Source organism: Watersipora subatra, chromosome 9 (assembly GCF_963576615.1).
Source record: "Watersipora subatra chromosome 9, tzWatSuba1.1, whole genome shotgun sequence".
Classification (NCBI taxonomy): domain Eukaryota; kingdom Metazoa; phylum Bryozoa; class Gymnolaemata; order Cheilostomatida; family Watersiporidae; genus Watersipora; species Watersipora subatra.
In genome coordinates, this window is record NC_088716.1 from 51,172,522 (window position 1) to 51,189,486 (window position 16,965).

The window sequence follows — 16,965 nt, forward strand, 5'->3', positions numbered from 1 at the left end:
CGATGCTAGAATATAAATTGAGACATAAATGATAATTGAAGTAAGCAAAGATTATAGCAGCAAAAATCAGATCTCAACAATTTTCCCAAAAGCAGTGACAAGACGAGAAATAATCCATTGATAAACAAAATAAAACGAACCTTTTGTTCTCCTTGGCTTGCACTAAGTAAATAGTTGTTGGCGAGTAGACTAACTTAATTAAATGTAACCACTCAATATATGTAAGAGTGAAATAAAATGCTGGTGATCAGCTGAAGATATTGATGCCTACTGACCAGGAGAGCTTACCATCTACCAGAGCTTCAGGGAGAATTCAGTAAACAAAAACAAAACAAAAAAACAAGGGTTTGGTCTCATTGGTTATCGAACCTGGGCCACCAACCCCAGCCAATCTCCAAGCAGAAGGTTCAGATAGCTTCCTGCGGAATCATCGTCAAACGATTCTTTTCTATTTTGCAAATGCTGACAAAACACTGCCTGAATCATATTCTCTGGTCAACTGCGCTGTGCTTAGAATTGTTTATGATGATGTGATTATAGCGATATTTGTACTTTGCACCTTGCTGCCAATAACATTTCGTAATGAAAATAAGTTGATAGTGTGATGCGTATGATAGGTATTAGGTGGAAGCGTGATTGCATGCTTGTAAAGTAAACAGGTATGATTGTACACAGCACAACAGTTTCAGCTGTTGCAAAATTTCAGTGGAATCCGCTACACTCCCACCTTAATTTTCTTAAAATTAAACAATAGGATTATTCAATACATTTCTCTTTTTTTGCTTTATCATATTGTTATTGTAAACAGACATGTACCTGTACTCATAGGAAAACTAAGAATATGCAACAATATGATATTATAACACGCGATCGTAACTGCTATAGGATGTCATGGTGCATTTGTTTGGTGCTTTTTTTATTCTGCTTTGAGGAGAAGAATCAATTTCTGGATAGGCCTTTCTAGCACCGACCCCTTCAGGTGAAGGATCGATGCGGCCATTTGTACCCTCACTCTTCTCACTTTTCCATCTTCCCCCTGTGTCACTTCAATGACCTTACCAGTTGGCCATTCATACCGAGGTGTATTTTCCTCCTTTACCAAGACAATATCCCCAGCTCTAAGATTTTCCTGTGGTCGCTCCCACCTTTGCCTTTTAGTAATTTGTTGTAAATAACTATCTTTCCATGCCGTCCAGAACTCATCAGCCATTTGCTGAGTCTTCCGCCACATTTTTTGACCAAATACTTCTGTCGAATCAAATTTTTCAGGCAAGGGTGTGCAATGAGCTGGTTTTGAGGTCAGAAGATGATTTAGGGTGATGACTTGCACGCCATGGTCATTGAGAGCCTCTACAGAAATAGGCCTTGAATTACCAATGTTCATGGCTTCGTAAAAAGCTATTCGTAGCCTGGTGCTTGTAAGCCGGGCACTGTGTCTGCTCAGCTGACCTTCCAGAGCAGCTCTAATGCTCCGAATTTGTTGCTCCCAAGTAAATGCTTGTATAAACAGCCTCATCAGGCTGATGGGCGCAAGAAGAAACCAAATCCACCAGGACAGGATACCAAGGGATAAGCCTGATCGCATCAAGGCTAGACACGTAGTAGTGGCTGTAATGTTTTTATCTCTAAGTTTGTCATTCATAGAGATGAAGAGAGCGTCAATGAGGTACTTGGAAGAGGTATATGGGTCAATTCCTGACTCGTGTTGAATGTCGTCTATAGAAAACTTGTCTTTCGATACAATTCTTGATGAAGTCCATACTATTCGAGAAGGTTTCACACCTCCCAACTCCTCATTTAACTCCTGCACTATGGCTTCTGCTCCTATACTTGGCTCCTTTTCAAAGTGTCTAACCAACGCTTCTTGTTGTCGCTGTGCTTGTCTGAAATCATCTGGTAGAATCGGTCGAGACTTAGACGGTAGAGGCATCTGATATGAACCAACTTTTGTGACTGTGGTCTGGTTGAGCATAACATCTAAGAATTTAATGTCATCTTCAGACATCATTTCTTTCTCAGCATCTTCCTCCACGGATGTTCTGTAGCAACTCACCTGCATGTGCTGTTTTGCCTCGACTCCGAATACCATCCATCCTAGTTTTGTCCTTACTGCGAAAGGTTGGTGGTCTTCCCCTTTTATTCCTTCTAGAGGGTAGTGCACAGTGGAGCAGTTAGCACCTACAAGCAGGCCGATTGGAATGTCCATCGGTGGTGGCAGAGAATTAGCAAGAGTTGCCAGGTGTGTGTAGTCCCTAACATTGAGAGTGTTGGCAAATTCACCAGTTGAATTTGGAATGGATGGCCATTCGTAGGCAGATTCCAAGCGCGCTTCGCCTGAAAAGAATCTCTTGATGATGAGGTTGCCAAATTCTCTGACCTCATTTTTCGTTCTACCCGCCATTGTCTCCATGTTGAGTGATTCAGTCTTGATAGTCTTCAGTTTAATCTTTGTTGCTAAATCAGATGTGATGTATGAATGATCAGATGCTGAGTCAAAGAAGGCATAGACGAGAACTTCGTTGGTTGGATCCTCAGCCGTTGAGACATACACTGGCATTCCCATGTTGAACAGCGTTTTCTTGGAAGAGAGCATGGTATTCCTATTGCAACTAACTTGTTGTTCCTTGCTGGTTGAAGCATCATTTGTCTGTGTTAATGTTGTTTGAGAAGGCAGCTGTTCCTTACTTTCAATTTTAGCCTGGTAGTCATGAGTCTTCTGTTGGGTATGCATTGGTTGTCTGGTTTGATTTCTGGTATTTTGCTTGAATTCCTCATCCCAGTCTTCTCTCCTTTTGTGAAGAGCTGTCGAGTGTCCTGACTTGTGGCATTTTTTACACTTCAGTTTCATCGTATTGGGGCATGAAGAAGATCCATGTCCAGGTTTAACACACCGGTAACAAAGCATGTTATTCTCAATGAATTTTATCCTTTTTTCATACGGTAATTCCGACAGTTGAAAGCATTCGCTCGCTTGGTGATCTTTTTTACAAAATAGACAGACTGGTTTATTTTGTTGAGCATGGTTGGTTGCAAAAGATTTGACTAAGGAGTGTTGTTGATTTTGCCGTCGGTTGGTGTGTTGGTTGGCTTCATTTTTGTTTGTTGTTGTATCTCCTTGTCTAGGACACTGGTTCTGAAGAAGTGGGATTGCCTGCATCTTGGCTACTTCATTCAAGAAATATGTAAATTCTTCAAACCTTGGATACCTGTCAGTACTTTTCTGTATTTTATAGACTTTAGATGCCCATTTACGACGCTCCCAATCAGGAAGTACCGCAGAGAGCTTTTCGTTCACTTGGGGATCCTCTAATATTTTCAGTCCAGAGACTGAAGACATGCTGCTTCTGCAGTTTTCCAAATAATCTGCATACTTTTGCAGCCCTCTCACATCGCCGCTTAGAATCCTTGGCCAATTGTCAAGCTTCTGTCTCATGTGGCGTGCAATATTTAATTTATTTCCAAACCTTGATCTTAGCTTCTCTCTTGCCTCATTGTAGCTTCTATCTGTTCTTACTAGGAAAAGCCTGTTAATGGCTTCCTTCGCTGGTCCGTCGACATACTTTTTAAGATAGCGGATTTTTTCTTCTCCGTTTTCAACCCCCATTGAGTCCAAGTAGCTATCGAAATCGCACACCCAATCATCAAACTCGATGGGGTTGCCAGTGAAGATGCTTGGTTCAATCTCTGTCTTTTTTGTCTTTCTGATTCCCATAGCGATGTTCTGAGCAAGTTGCGTAATGCTGTCGTTTAGTTCCTGCTGCTGTAGTGGGGGTGTAGTTCCATGCTCCTTAACACATAGTTTTATGTGTTCCGTGTGTCTGCTTTTCTGAGGTGTCTCGTATGCTTCGAAGTTGATAGCTTGGGTCTTAATGACAGATGATCCCATATATTCTGACTTTGGTAATGCATCAAATGGTGTTGATTGGACAGGCTCACATCCATGTATGGGAGTTGTGTCCCGGCCCTCCTGCTGTGGTGTTTCTGTGATCTGTAGTACGCTTGCTTGATTTTCAGTCTGTACAACATTTCCATTTAGTTGCTTGTGTCAGTTGCGTTTCTCAATGAAATCCTCCAGCGCAGACATTTCTTTCTCAAGCTCGCTCTGCACCTCCTCTTGTTCCAGAATGTGCCGCGCTGCCATAAGCTTTTGAACAGCTGAACCGGCTTCGCCAACAAAATACTCAAAATATTGCTGTATTTTCTTCTCAACTTTATTGTTTGATAACTGAGAAAGACGTTCAAAGTCAGACGTTACGGCTTCCAATTTTGCTTCAATAGTGGCGATGTATTCATCAAGGACCTCAAGAGAAGTATTAGCATGAAACTTTTTAGAAATATGATCGATGCTTTTTAATTCAGAAAAAGCTCAACTTTTTAAAACCTTGGATGAATCACCATCTACTTAAACAGATAAATAAGCGAAGAAAATTGCACATTAAATGCAAAAAAGAACCTTTCAATACTTCGCTCCACACCTCTTACCACAGTTTCAGAAATTTAGTCACAAATGAAATTAAAACTGCGAAGACTAAATTCTATAAAAAAGAATTTGACAAATGTAAAAATAATCAAAACGAAAAGTGGAAATTCATAAACAGATTGTTAAATAGAGACTCTAAAAATTCAGATAGCCCAACGAGCATAAACAAAGATGGAAAACTCCTAACAGACTCGCAAGATATAGCTGAGACCTTAAATGATCATTTCGTAAATGTTGGTAATAAACTGGCCAATGAGTTGCCACTTTCCGATATTCACTTTTCTAAATTTATGGACAACTGTGTAAATGATATTGATTTTAGCTTCCAGATAATTGACCCCTACCAAACACTGCAAATAATTGATTCTTTCAGTCTTCCTAAAGCAACCGGCTATGATAGGATTTCTCTCCGTGCAATAAAAGAAAATAAACTAGTCCTAATTCCAGTTTTAACACATCTTATAAATCTTGTTATACAACAATCTAATTTCCCAAATTGTTTAAAAATAGCTCGCGTGACTCCATTATTCAAAAAAGGAAATAGATCAGATCCATCTAATTACCGGCCCATTTCCATTCTTCCTGCTTTATCAAAAATTTTAGAGAAATGTTTGTCTTTGCAAATACGGGATTTTTTAGAAACCAATAACATCTTGTCGCCTAAACAATTTGGTTTTAGAAAAGGTAAAAGCACCACTACAGCAATAAACAGTCTAATGGAATTTTTATATACTAATTTAGATCAAAGTAATATAACTCAGGGCGTATTTTTGGATTTTTCAAAGGCATTCGATACGATTAATCACAAAATTTTAATTGACAAACTTTTTTACTACAATTTTAGTGTAAAGTCTTCCACTCTTATTCAAAGTTATCTCCAAAATAGATTTCAATTTACCAAAACAGATACTGATTGTTCGCAAATGAGGGCAATTACGATTGGTGTCCCACAAGGATCAATTTTAGGACCCCTCTTATTTTTAATTTTTATAAATGACTTAGTAAATGCTGCACCTGCTTTGGATTGTATTTTATTCGCAGATGACACCAATATATTTTCAACAGATAATTCTAAACTCCAAGAGGAATTAAATATTATTAATGAATGGTGCCTATCAAACAGACTCATTTTAAACAACAGTAAAACATTTCAAGTAGTTTTCAAAAATCCGTCTAAAAACACTCAAAATTATAATCTAAGCCTTTCTTTAAACAATTCTCAACTACAAATCAAAGATTCGACTCAATTTTTAGGTATCACGTTAGACAACAACTTGACTTTTAAAAAACACATCCAAAGTCTCATCAAAAAACTTAATTACATATTACTAATATTTCGTTTCATTCGCCCCTACCTAGACAAATCAACCATGATCAATTTGTACTAGTTTTTTCTATTCTCTTTTAATTTATGGAATCGAGTTTTGGGGCCACGGCAACAAAACTGATTTAAACAAACTTTTAATCATGCAAAAAAAGGCAATCAGAATAATACTCAATTTTAAACCAAATCAAACAGTTTCCAAAAATTTTAAAATTTTAAAAATAATGCCAATTGAAATTTTATTCCAGTATCGCCTGCTAATGTTTTTAACAAATTCTTTCCCCATGGAAGAGTTGCAAGATTTTATGATAGATCATTGTCAAGATACCCGTTTAAAAAGTAAAAATCAATTAAAGTTGAAAAAGTGTTTGTCTTCTAAGGGACAGAGATCGATATTTTTTAGTGCAATGAAATTATATAATAAATTTTTGAGTGATTGTGCGGGCTCTGCTCCGGGTCAGCTGAAGGCGAAGTTGGTGGAGCGCCTGTGGGCGTCCTGGGACTGTCCTTCCTGACTCTGGTGCTCCGGAGTGTGCGCTTATCGCTGATTCTGTTTCTTTTCCTACTGCTTGCTGGGGCTGCCTTGACTCTAGCCTCTGGCTATCTGGCATGTCCTATTGCTACTCTGTGTATTTTTTTTTACTCATATTGTCATGTTATTATTACGCAATAAAAATCAAATCAAATCAAATCAAAAAATTCCTTTTTAATTGCAGCGAGAAGTGAGAAGGCAAGTTGGTTTTTTTGACTTTCAATTGCAATCTGAGATGGTTTACAATCTCGCTTAGGTCTAGTTGTGGCAGTGTTAACAGAGCTAACAGATTCAGATGGTGTGGCAGTTTGTGTTTGACCTAATGGTTTTTCTAAAACAGCTGAGAGTTCATTTACACTCAAGTCTATTAGACTGACATTTGATGCCATTGTAGCTAAGCCTGATATGGTTTACTTCACTAAACAAATGATGATTTTATGGTTGTTATTATGAATAAAAAGCAAGTGTAGCAGTCCAAGAAGTTTGTTTATGTAGGCAGTTTTTATAGATACACTGTAAAAAAAATCTATGCAGTATTCAATCACCTCAGATGGTCATTTTTCAATGCACCTGAAAAACTACACACTCGAAAATTATGCAATGTCCATGCGCTATTCATTCAATAAAAACACACTTCTATTCATCGTTTTATGCGATGTGCAACTAAAAATTAACGCACTGCTGATGGTCATTTTTCAAGGCAATTTCTATTCACACTGTGCATTAATCATAAAACCAAAATATGTACGCACTTAGCGTTTAAAAATTGCAGTTTTTAAACATTGACTGAGTTTTCTATACGAAGACGATTTTCACACGCTGAGTGCATTTAGCATTGCAACCTGGTTTTACACGCTTGGCGCATTATATTTTAGGGTCAAATTTGAACGCAGCAAGTGTTTACAAGTTTAATCACTTTACAAACAGCTCTGCGTTTTTTTCAGCCAAGGATATTTTTAAACAGCGAGTATATATAATTTATTATTAACATTTAATAAAAGCACTAAATAACTCGAAAAACACACACAGCATTTAATAAAAGCACTAAATAACTCGAAAAACACACACACCATTTAATAAAAGCACTAAATAACTCGAAAAACACACAGCATCTGTTTGATCAAGATCGATTTAGAATAATAATTAAAAAAAACTATCTACAATAATATAAAAGAGAGCACGATTCCATAAAATCCATTGAGTAAGCCCAAACCCCAAATCACGTAAATAATTCGCTCTAAAAGTGGTGTCACTTTGGCATACTGGATTGGAAAGGTTACTATTTCGTGTGAATTGTGTTCTATGAATTTTGTTGTTATGTTTTAGACTTATAGCGTTCCAGGCTTTGCCGGCACTTGCTTTTCTTCGCCTACTCATCGTCGGCTCGGCTTTCCTGCAAAAGAGAAAAAAAATGTTTCTATGATTTATGATAATTCCAACATGAAAAATAAACGTTAAAAATAAGACTAGGAAGACGGCAAAAAGCTCGACCAATGAGTTTAGGATATGAGTGTTCTCGGAAATTTTAGTTTCAATGATTTTACAACTGGTTGAAATCGTTTTTTGCGCCAAAAGTTACATTTTGGAGTTCTCTTCTCATGAATTATATGATAAATTGCTACCATAGAAATTCATTCGAATCCTACTTAGTTTTTCGACAGATATAAAACTAGCATAGCTGAGTCATTAGGTACTCACCCGCTTCATTTTTTCCATAAATTTGTCGACAGACAAATACTTGCTTCCCTTTCTCACGGTGCTGGAGCCCAAGAAGGTAAACTCCAGCAGCTGGCCAAACTTCTTGGCGTCGCCAAACTCGATGTCCCCAATGTAAAATACTGCCAGAAGTTTTAGCAGGACGAGAGGGTCCTCACTAACGCTTAACTTTTCCCCATCCACACAGAGTTTCCCAAATTTGAGGTGGGGAAGAGAATGGCTTACCTAAAACAGTAAAAAGTAAGTCAGATTGGAGCCGAAACCAGTCCAGCCAATTTATGACGTCAACAACATGCCTATAGAAACATCCTAATAACCTCTAACACGCTGAGTTGGAGTTGCGAACCCATAGCCGGGCTAATGTATGACGTCAACAACATTCCTATAGAAACATCCTAATAACCTCTAACACGCTGAGTTGGAGTTGCGAACCCATAGACGGGCTAATGTATGACGTTAACAACATTCCTATAGAAACATCCTAATAACCTCTAACACGCTAAGTTGGAGTTGCGAACCAATAGACGGGCTAATGTATGACGTTAACAACATTCCTATAGAAACATCCTAATAACCTCTAACACGCTAAGTTGGAGTTGCGAACCCATAGACGGGCTAATGTATGACGTTAACAACATTCCTATAGAAACATCCTAATAACCTCTAACACGCTAAGTTGGAGTTGCGAACCAATAGACGGGCTAATGTATGACGTTAACAACATTCCTATAGAAACATCCTAATAACCTCTAACACGCTGAGTTGGAGTTGCGAACCAATAGTCAGCCTAATTTATGACGTTAACAACATTCCTGTATAAACATCCTAATAACCTCTAACACGCTAAGTTGGAGTTGCGAACCAATAGTCAGCCTAATGTATGACGTTAATAAGTTACCGAACTAAGAAATCCACTCACTTTGTGTTCGGGTGTTTCGGCCAGCATCTTTTTGTCTCCAAGGCGCTTTCCAATCACGATCACCAGTTTCTCAAATCCAGAATCATTCGCTGCAAACAAAGTATTTTTGTTATATTTAAACTTTTTTTGACTACACACTACCAGGTAAGACCTCCAACAATAGAGACTAGTTCTTGTTTAAGCTGCTGCACATGTAAAGCATTGGAATGGAAAATAGGGTGAGACAAACTCCGTAGATTACTATTATCGTGAGGTAAAAAGCCAGTAATACTGACTAAAATCATGGGCACCCGACTCCGACTTATATCATTTTGGCGGTTGATATTATTTTGATAATTGAGCCGTTGCTAGCGCATAAAGTAACATATTGTTCTGCAAAGAAAGTACGTAAATTTGAAGATAATAAATACACTTACGATTAGTCTCTTTTGGACATGCAGCCATGAACAAATCCTCTGCTCGCTTTCCCAACGCGTCCAAATCCAAGTCCCGATTCAGAAGGAGCTCAAGCTCAGGTATAAGCTAACAAGCAATAAAAAAATAAGCAACTTCAAAATATCGACGCTAATTTGAAAGAAGAAGACATTTTAGCAAGCGAGAAATAAAGTACAAACATTTATCTTCAATATTCTTCCTGTAGCAAATCTATAGAATTCAAGAAATATCGACATTCAGTCGACTTGCCCGTAAATAAAAACTAGTTATGACCCTCAATGAACCACTTTACTGCTCTTACATGAAGTAATTCTAAGCCCTCAACGATATAGACCTTTAACAAACTTAATACGAGTTGACAATATTATTTATATAATCAAAAAACTTTGGTGGTGAATTTTTAAAAGCTGTGGTCAGATAGATGTCCAGTCAGAAACACATATCTGACCTGACCACAACGCCGAAATTTTTTTAGAAATTCAATTATGCTGAAGCCTACTTAGATAGTAATAATTACATTGTAAAAACCTAAACGCATAGGGTCAGATGAATGAAATCGAAGCTAGAAATGTGAGTTGTCTTATATGTGTAGTTTAAACGATGGATAACTAGCAGGCATGTGATTTCCAAAATTCATTTTAGCTTGCTGACGGAAGTCGTTGACAAAGTACTTTGAGCAAAAGCCCGAGGCAGCATTTCAATCATAAAATTATGAAATAAATGTGTTTATATACTGAAGTGGATAGATAAAAATACCACCTAAGGTATACTTAAATGGTGAAGGCAATGAATAGCGTACAGTAAGCGAGCGTTCGGAGCTAATACAAAATAGCTTAAAATAAACTTTTTAGCTTATGAATCACATCCCTGACTGTGATTTGCCATAATTTGCCTGTATAATGCTAGAGGTGCAGGATTATCTCTTTGCCGGAAAACACGGCAAGGCTGTCGTGTTTTCCGGCTAACCCTCTCCCTATTCCACCTTAGATTAAACACTGTCCTACCAGCAGGAATATGTTACAAGCCCAAACTACAATTTTATAGAAAACACATACTAACAATAATGGTTTATGCACATGGGCAAGTTGGAGTGGAATACATAATAGTAAAACAATACCTTACTCTTTCTTGAAATTTATTCCTTTGATTTTGGGCCCAAACATATTTATTTTTAAAAAATAGCCAACAAATCTAGACTTCATAACTTTTTGCTCATAAATTTTCAGAAATTGCTTATTACTAAGAAAACAGGCTAGGAATTCTGACTTAGAGAAGGTATGCCATACATTTTCAGTGAAAACATAGTTCAAAGTCTATGCCAAAGACATATTTGGGAGTAGAGTGCTGAAGATTTTTTAGAAGACCATAAAGTTATCCTCTGATTATGGAGAAGAAAACTCCTAATAGATAGGCAGTAAGTCTGCTCAGTGGTAGGATTACGTTCAATGCTGCGCCAGAATAGTGCTAAATAAAAACTTGGCAATCGTTTAATCCAGTGGCCAGATAGGACAGGCAACTGCCGAAATTGACCATAATCCGGCAAGTCATCCATCGTTTAAACTATAAATTACTGTGCACATATTATAAATTCCCTCCATAGAGAGAAACTAACTGGAATTTTCCCCTTGCAATGAATTTCAGTTCAACTCGGTCTCCAATAATATATAACATTTAAAGTTTCAGTTAATCCCAAGACTAAGACATTATTCTTTGAGAAACTATAAAGAGTGACGAGTCTAGTCAAGTTTATTTAAAATTGTGCTTTGGAAGTAGGTAGCCATCTTCAGCTCATGCAAATTGGTATTCGGTGCAGGTTGTATTGCAAAGACTTCGCTTGTAGCTTTTTAATATCAATCCACTAAAACACTACGTGAGACCTGGGCTCAAAATAGGATACTGGGAGAATGGGCAAAATTTTGAAAGTTCATGTTATTTTGGAGAGTAATACTTACAAAAGCCTCCTGTCCATAAATTGGCCACTCAACAACCATGCCACTCCAACCATCTTTCATGTTCTTAAAAGCCTCTTTCCTAATAGACAATGATGGACGAAGCATCTCCTTTACCGCACTCTGCAATATGAAGACTGATTATAGAGTTCTTATAGTTTACTGTGGTTAAAGTTAGGGCATCATCAACGAAAACTACAAATTTTATTCAACTTGCTATAAAGGGTGAAAAGTTACCATAAAAATTTCAACAATAATCAAGTTTAGCCGTGCCATCAGGGAGTATATAACTGGTTACATAATAGATTGTTAGAAAAATGTCCACCTTTTCAAAGAAGTGGAACCCTAAAAGCCGTGACACTGACACTCCATGCCTCATTATAATATTATTCGAAACGCGACTGTCAGTGAATGCTGCCATTAGAAATATAAGCAAATCTTTAATTTAGAAGCGATTTTGGCGGCGACAAAGTGGAGCCCGATCATTAGCAACAATGATGTATAACAAGAATGGTAATACCACAACAAAAATTACTTGAAACATTTAGCGGATGAAACAAAAGGCGCTCGAAAGGCTGTTGCATAATCAAGACTCCCTCATATATTTTAAAAACACAATAAAGCAAGCTGCACACACCTAAGAGATCTACTGAAAGCAACACAAGATGTTGGTTATAAATTAGTACCACTAGCCTAGATCAAATTTGTGATCCTCATTGTCTGCGTTGGAGTTGCACCCACTATAAGCGGCTACTTCGATCTTATTTTATAGTGGGGGTAACTCCAACGCAGACAATGAGGATCACAAATTTTTATCTACCGCTAGCCCCTGATACTCTTATTGAGTAAACTATGCTACCTTACCTGTGGAATTGTGTCAAGATTTTGAACCCGCAAATTCCTCTTTTCCTTGCTCGGAGAAACCACTAGTGCCTCTGCCCTCACCACTATATCCCTGTAAGAAATTAAAAGATGAAAATTATGGCTACAGAAGACAAAGTGTTTGTCGCATTTTTATGAGTTATATGAGTAGAAATCTTATGAAACATTGAGATGTCTATTTGTCCTTGCAAAGGGAGGGGGATGTGCGGATAATAGATTACAATGATTCACTTCAAACAAAGATCAAAAGCATAACATACATAAAAAACATATTATAATGCTTATAACATACATAAACATACAATATTATAATGCTTATCATCAAAACCTAAGACGTCAATATAAATTGCGATTCTGATTGACTATTCATCTCAAACGGTAAATTTTAAATTATTTTTATGACGTCAACAATAAAGAGGAGAATTAACAAGTAAAATACGAACCCGGTGACCGAAGCAGCAGGTTCTTGATCGAGTTTTTGTTTTTTCGCATAGTAGCTTCTTTTGTTTCTTACGCTGCAAGATAACTGTCTTTTGAAAACCTTCTACAAGCAAAGAATGTAGATCCTGATAAACTATAGATGCGCAAAAAAATAGTATGATTACAAAACTAAAAAGGGAGTATAAAAATATCATATGTGTATAGATTAGCTAGCATGAAAACCAGAGAGAGTTGCTCAGTTCTAGTCCATCAGACAGAATATTTTCCAATCATCTTGAAACAAATTTAAAGTTTACCCAGCTTTGGACTCTTGCAATGGTGGTTATGCAAATCAACGCTAGATTACACTGGCTCATAGCGTTTACTATGATAGTAAAAAAATAAAGCTAACCCTTCATTCCTAATATAAAGCTGAAATGAAGCTATGCCTCCCCAAACAACAATTAGAAGCTCAATCATTTCAGTTTCAGTTGCATAAATATCAACGGAAGGGCTTACATTTTCTGGATCACTTATTACACTTCTCATAATAAATATGAAAATATCACTCAATAGCCCATATTAACATTCATAGTGAATGCATGAAAATAAATGACAGAGTAGACAACTCCGACAGGTATTTAACAAGCATTAGGTATCTCTCTCCCTCCCTGAGAGGGTCAAATGCTTAGAAAATTTCTACATACACGAAATAACCCTTGATGGATAACGGATATGATGTAAGTTTCTGTATAATAAATTGTGGAAAGCTGCACGCCAATGCCAAGTATTGCTAAATGAATCTGCAGGACAGTAGGCTACATGCCCGGTAGTAAGTAGACCTATTCACGATTATAAAAAAAACTCACGTAGCAATCCTTATCTTCGGTATAGCTAGCGTCTTTGAAGATGTCACTCTTATCTGGAAATTGCCTCAGGACTTTTAGTACCACACTATCGTAGTTGGGTCTGCTGTGACTATGGGACCAATTAGCTTCCCCAATCGCCTGTACAACCATTTTCCTGGTCTCTCGTCCAGTAAATTGAGGTACATTGAGCTCCTATAAAACAATAAAACTGAGTTCTTACTTACTATAGGGAAAAGCCATAGTGTATATTAACTTTTAAGGCAAATTACTTAATTAATTGCCTAAATGGTTAACTAAAATGAAACACTGAGTGATCGTAATCTTTTAAAAACTCCCAAGAGTTAACGCAAGAAGAATTATAGGCCTATATTATACTCTTTAGTTTAAAAATATTAAGGATTTGATCAGCATCTTTTCCGAATTTGCTTTGTATTCTTAGATTATAGGCAGCAAACAGCTAGATAATTTTTTTGATTCAGTGTGTCAACTAAAATTTGACTTTTTTTAGTACAAACACATTAAAAACTCACAATTAGGTTGAACTTCTCTTTAAAGTATCGCATTCTAGTGTGTTGAGTGGCTAGACGCGTGAATCCATGACAGGGGAATAAACCGCCAACATCTATTCCATGTTCTTTTTGCACTGTATCCGTTAACAATCGTTTCTGTTCATTCAACAGCTCAGTGACAGTGGAACCAATCTTTTCAATGTGTACATTGGGAATATTACTTGTTGCAAGACTTAGCATAAATTTGGCACAGTTCTTCTCCAGTGAAGGAGGTCTAACAGTTTGCTCATCTGAAACAATTAACAAGAATAAGATTGCGTTTTATTGTTGACTGGCATGTCCATTTTGAGAAAAATATAATTTTAGGAAGAATGTGCCAATAGTGTCTGAATTTCCTGATAATGAGTTTATACTTACTGTTACGATGATGAGGAGATTGCGGATCTGGGTCTAAAACTGGCTCTACAACTGGTTCTAAAGGCATTGATTCAATATGAGTTTCAGTGTCCTTGTGTTTCCTACGAACGTGCCTTCTATAACTGAGATAGCTGTAAAACAAGCAACTACCATTCAGTGTATTTTAAATTGACAACCTATCAGGCAAATTGATTCCAATGGGGCTTTTACATTATGGTTAGCTCAATTTCAAAACAGAACCCTTATCATATGACATGACATTTATTAGCCAGATTTAAAAATACCAAATAGGACTTTAGGGCCAACTTCATATCATACCTTCCGTAACTCATGCCGCAGAAACATGTTATCCGAAACCTTGGATCATGTTTATGAACTCGGATGACATGGAGAGTGAAGACTTTATTTGAATTGTGAGAAAATCCACATATGGAACAGCTATAAAGCATTTCCTAAAATTGGAATATTAACAATTATTCAAAATACCAATGGCTCAATGAGAGCAAGTGTTACTAACATTTCAGAGGACACTTTGTTGAAAAGTCATTTTAGTTTTTTGTAACTTGTTGGTAACATTCTTAGCTACATTTTGATACTAACATATACACATTAGGTTAATCTATATAGGATGTTATTGATAAGATTCAAATCAATACATTTTTTGGAAATCGAAAAGTCTAAGTTTGGCTGCTACTACAAGTCAGCTTTTTGGTTGATAACACTTCAGTAACATATTAGGATAACAAGAAAAGGTGTTATCATCAAGTTGCAAAAAAAAATTTGGAGTTCTAACCAATAGAACTGAAATTATGAGCCTATACGCAATATTATGGCATAATGTAGTTTCCGTTCCATTGTTCAATCAATGATATACAGCCCCAATTTGGGCTGTATATCATTGGTTCAATCAATTGGTATATAAGGTCTATATATCATATTTACATTCTATAAGGACAACATTTATTGCAGTTATGATAATAAACACGAGATGCAAACAACTGGAGTACAAAACTAATATAATGTATCGTTTTAATCAACTAAAATTGTGAAAAGATTTGTCAAATAAAATTTTTTTATTCGAAAAATTTAAAAGTTATAACTATTTAGTAATTTTGATGTTGTGCAATTGAAACCCACTTTGTGCTACTAATAAACGGTCATAGTGTTGTTGTAGATCACTGTCACTGCTAAATTCTTCACCTGAACTAATTATTACGTTAGATTGTAAGATTTAGCCGTTGTCTTTCGGCAAACGCATTCAATATGGCGACCTCCAGAGTTGAAGTTTGAAATCTATCACAGGATTTGCCTAGTAAAATGCTTTTATCCAACCACATTTCTGGTATCAAAACAATCCTCAGACTGTTATCTTTCGAAATAAAGCTATAAAAAAACGATAAACACAAAAGGAGTATCAATAAAGTTACTCAGAAAGTGTCCCGAAAGTGTTGGCTTCAGGCCCAAGTGTGAACAACTTCTCCCGAAATAGTTGGCATCAGGGGTGAGAGGGTTAATGCTTTAGTGTCACAGAGTCCATGGACGTATATTAGCATCCATGAGTTACGAGTTTTCGTGTTGAAATCTCTAGTGTGATAATTGTAATGTAAACAAAAGAACAATGCTGTGACTGTGAATCATAATCATAGTAATAAAGGGTTATCTATGCAGTGAATTTAAAAATTAGCATGATATTTATGCCATAATATATATTAATTATGGCAAAATAGTGAGAATAAGGGCTCATTCTTGATCAATCTTTTCAAACTAGTGTGTTGAAAATTGCTGAATATAGCCCCTGTCACGGAGTGATAGCAAATATGTAATATAAAAAGTCAATGCAGTCCTGGGGCATATTAAAAAATATATTTGACCCACTAGTTATCCTGAATGATTGAGGCCGCGCAGCGGCTGAGGGAGCGCGCTGGCGGAGAGGGTCTGGGAGGGGCGCCCGAGCGCCCTTCCAGTGGGGGGTCCGGGGGTCACACCCGGAAAATTTTTTTCTAAAATGGTGAACATTTACAGCATTTCAGAGCGTTTTGCAAGATTCTACTGAGTCCACAAATAACCAAAATTCGAACATAATATATAATATAAAACAGTCAAAAGTTAAAAGCGAGTACGTATAAAACTACAAATGTATTTCGTATGGTCAAAAACTAGATTTTATATCAAGTTTTTAACCATACAAAACAGATTTGTAGTTGTATATGTACTCGCTTTTAACTTTTGACGATTTTATATTATTTTAGCTCCCAATACCTATATACTATATATCTATATGTCAGTGTATTATGATGGCGCTAGAGATTTAAACAAAACTAACTAATGTCGATTGGCTCAATGACAGCAACATGTTATCTCATAATCTCCTTTGTGATCTTTACTAGATTTAATCATGTTAAGGCAATACAAAGAGGTACTGTTATGTTATGCAATAATACATGATCTCACTAATGAGTTTTGGTTATTTGACCCACTAGTGAAATTTTCACTCACGAAAACTCGTAACTCGT

General features: G+C 36.7%; 3 protein-coding genes across 3 annotated transcripts in view; all 3 read right to left on the reverse strand.

Annotated features, from left to right (window-relative positions):
* Positions 1 to 16,965, reverse strand: part of LOC137403750 (uncharacterized) — a 52,004-nt gene that overhangs the window by 9,679 nt on the left and 25,360 nt on the right. The window lies entirely within an intron of this gene.
* LOC137405183 (uncharacterized) lies at positions 917 to 3,886 on the reverse strand. Its single transcript, XM_068091410.1, has one exon. The coding sequence runs from the start codon at positions 3,884 to 3,886 to the stop codon at positions 917 to 919; it is 2,970 nt and encodes a 989-aa protein (XP_067947511.1).
* On the reverse strand, positions 7,290 to 13,737 carry LOC137404111 (uncharacterized). Its single transcript, XM_068090265.1, has 8 exons — positions 13,527 to 13,737; positions 12,681 to 12,781; positions 12,220 to 12,310; positions 11,359 to 11,478; positions 9,388 to 9,493; positions 8,972 to 9,060; positions 8,035 to 8,277; positions 7,290 to 7,729 (listed from the first exon to the last, which is right to left on the reverse strand). Exons 1-8 carry the CDS (start codon positions 13,674 to 13,676, stop codon positions 7,706 to 7,708), a joined length of 924 nt encoding a protein of 307 aa, XP_067946366.1. The 5' UTR covers positions 13,677 to 13,737; the 3' UTR covers positions 7,290 to 7,705.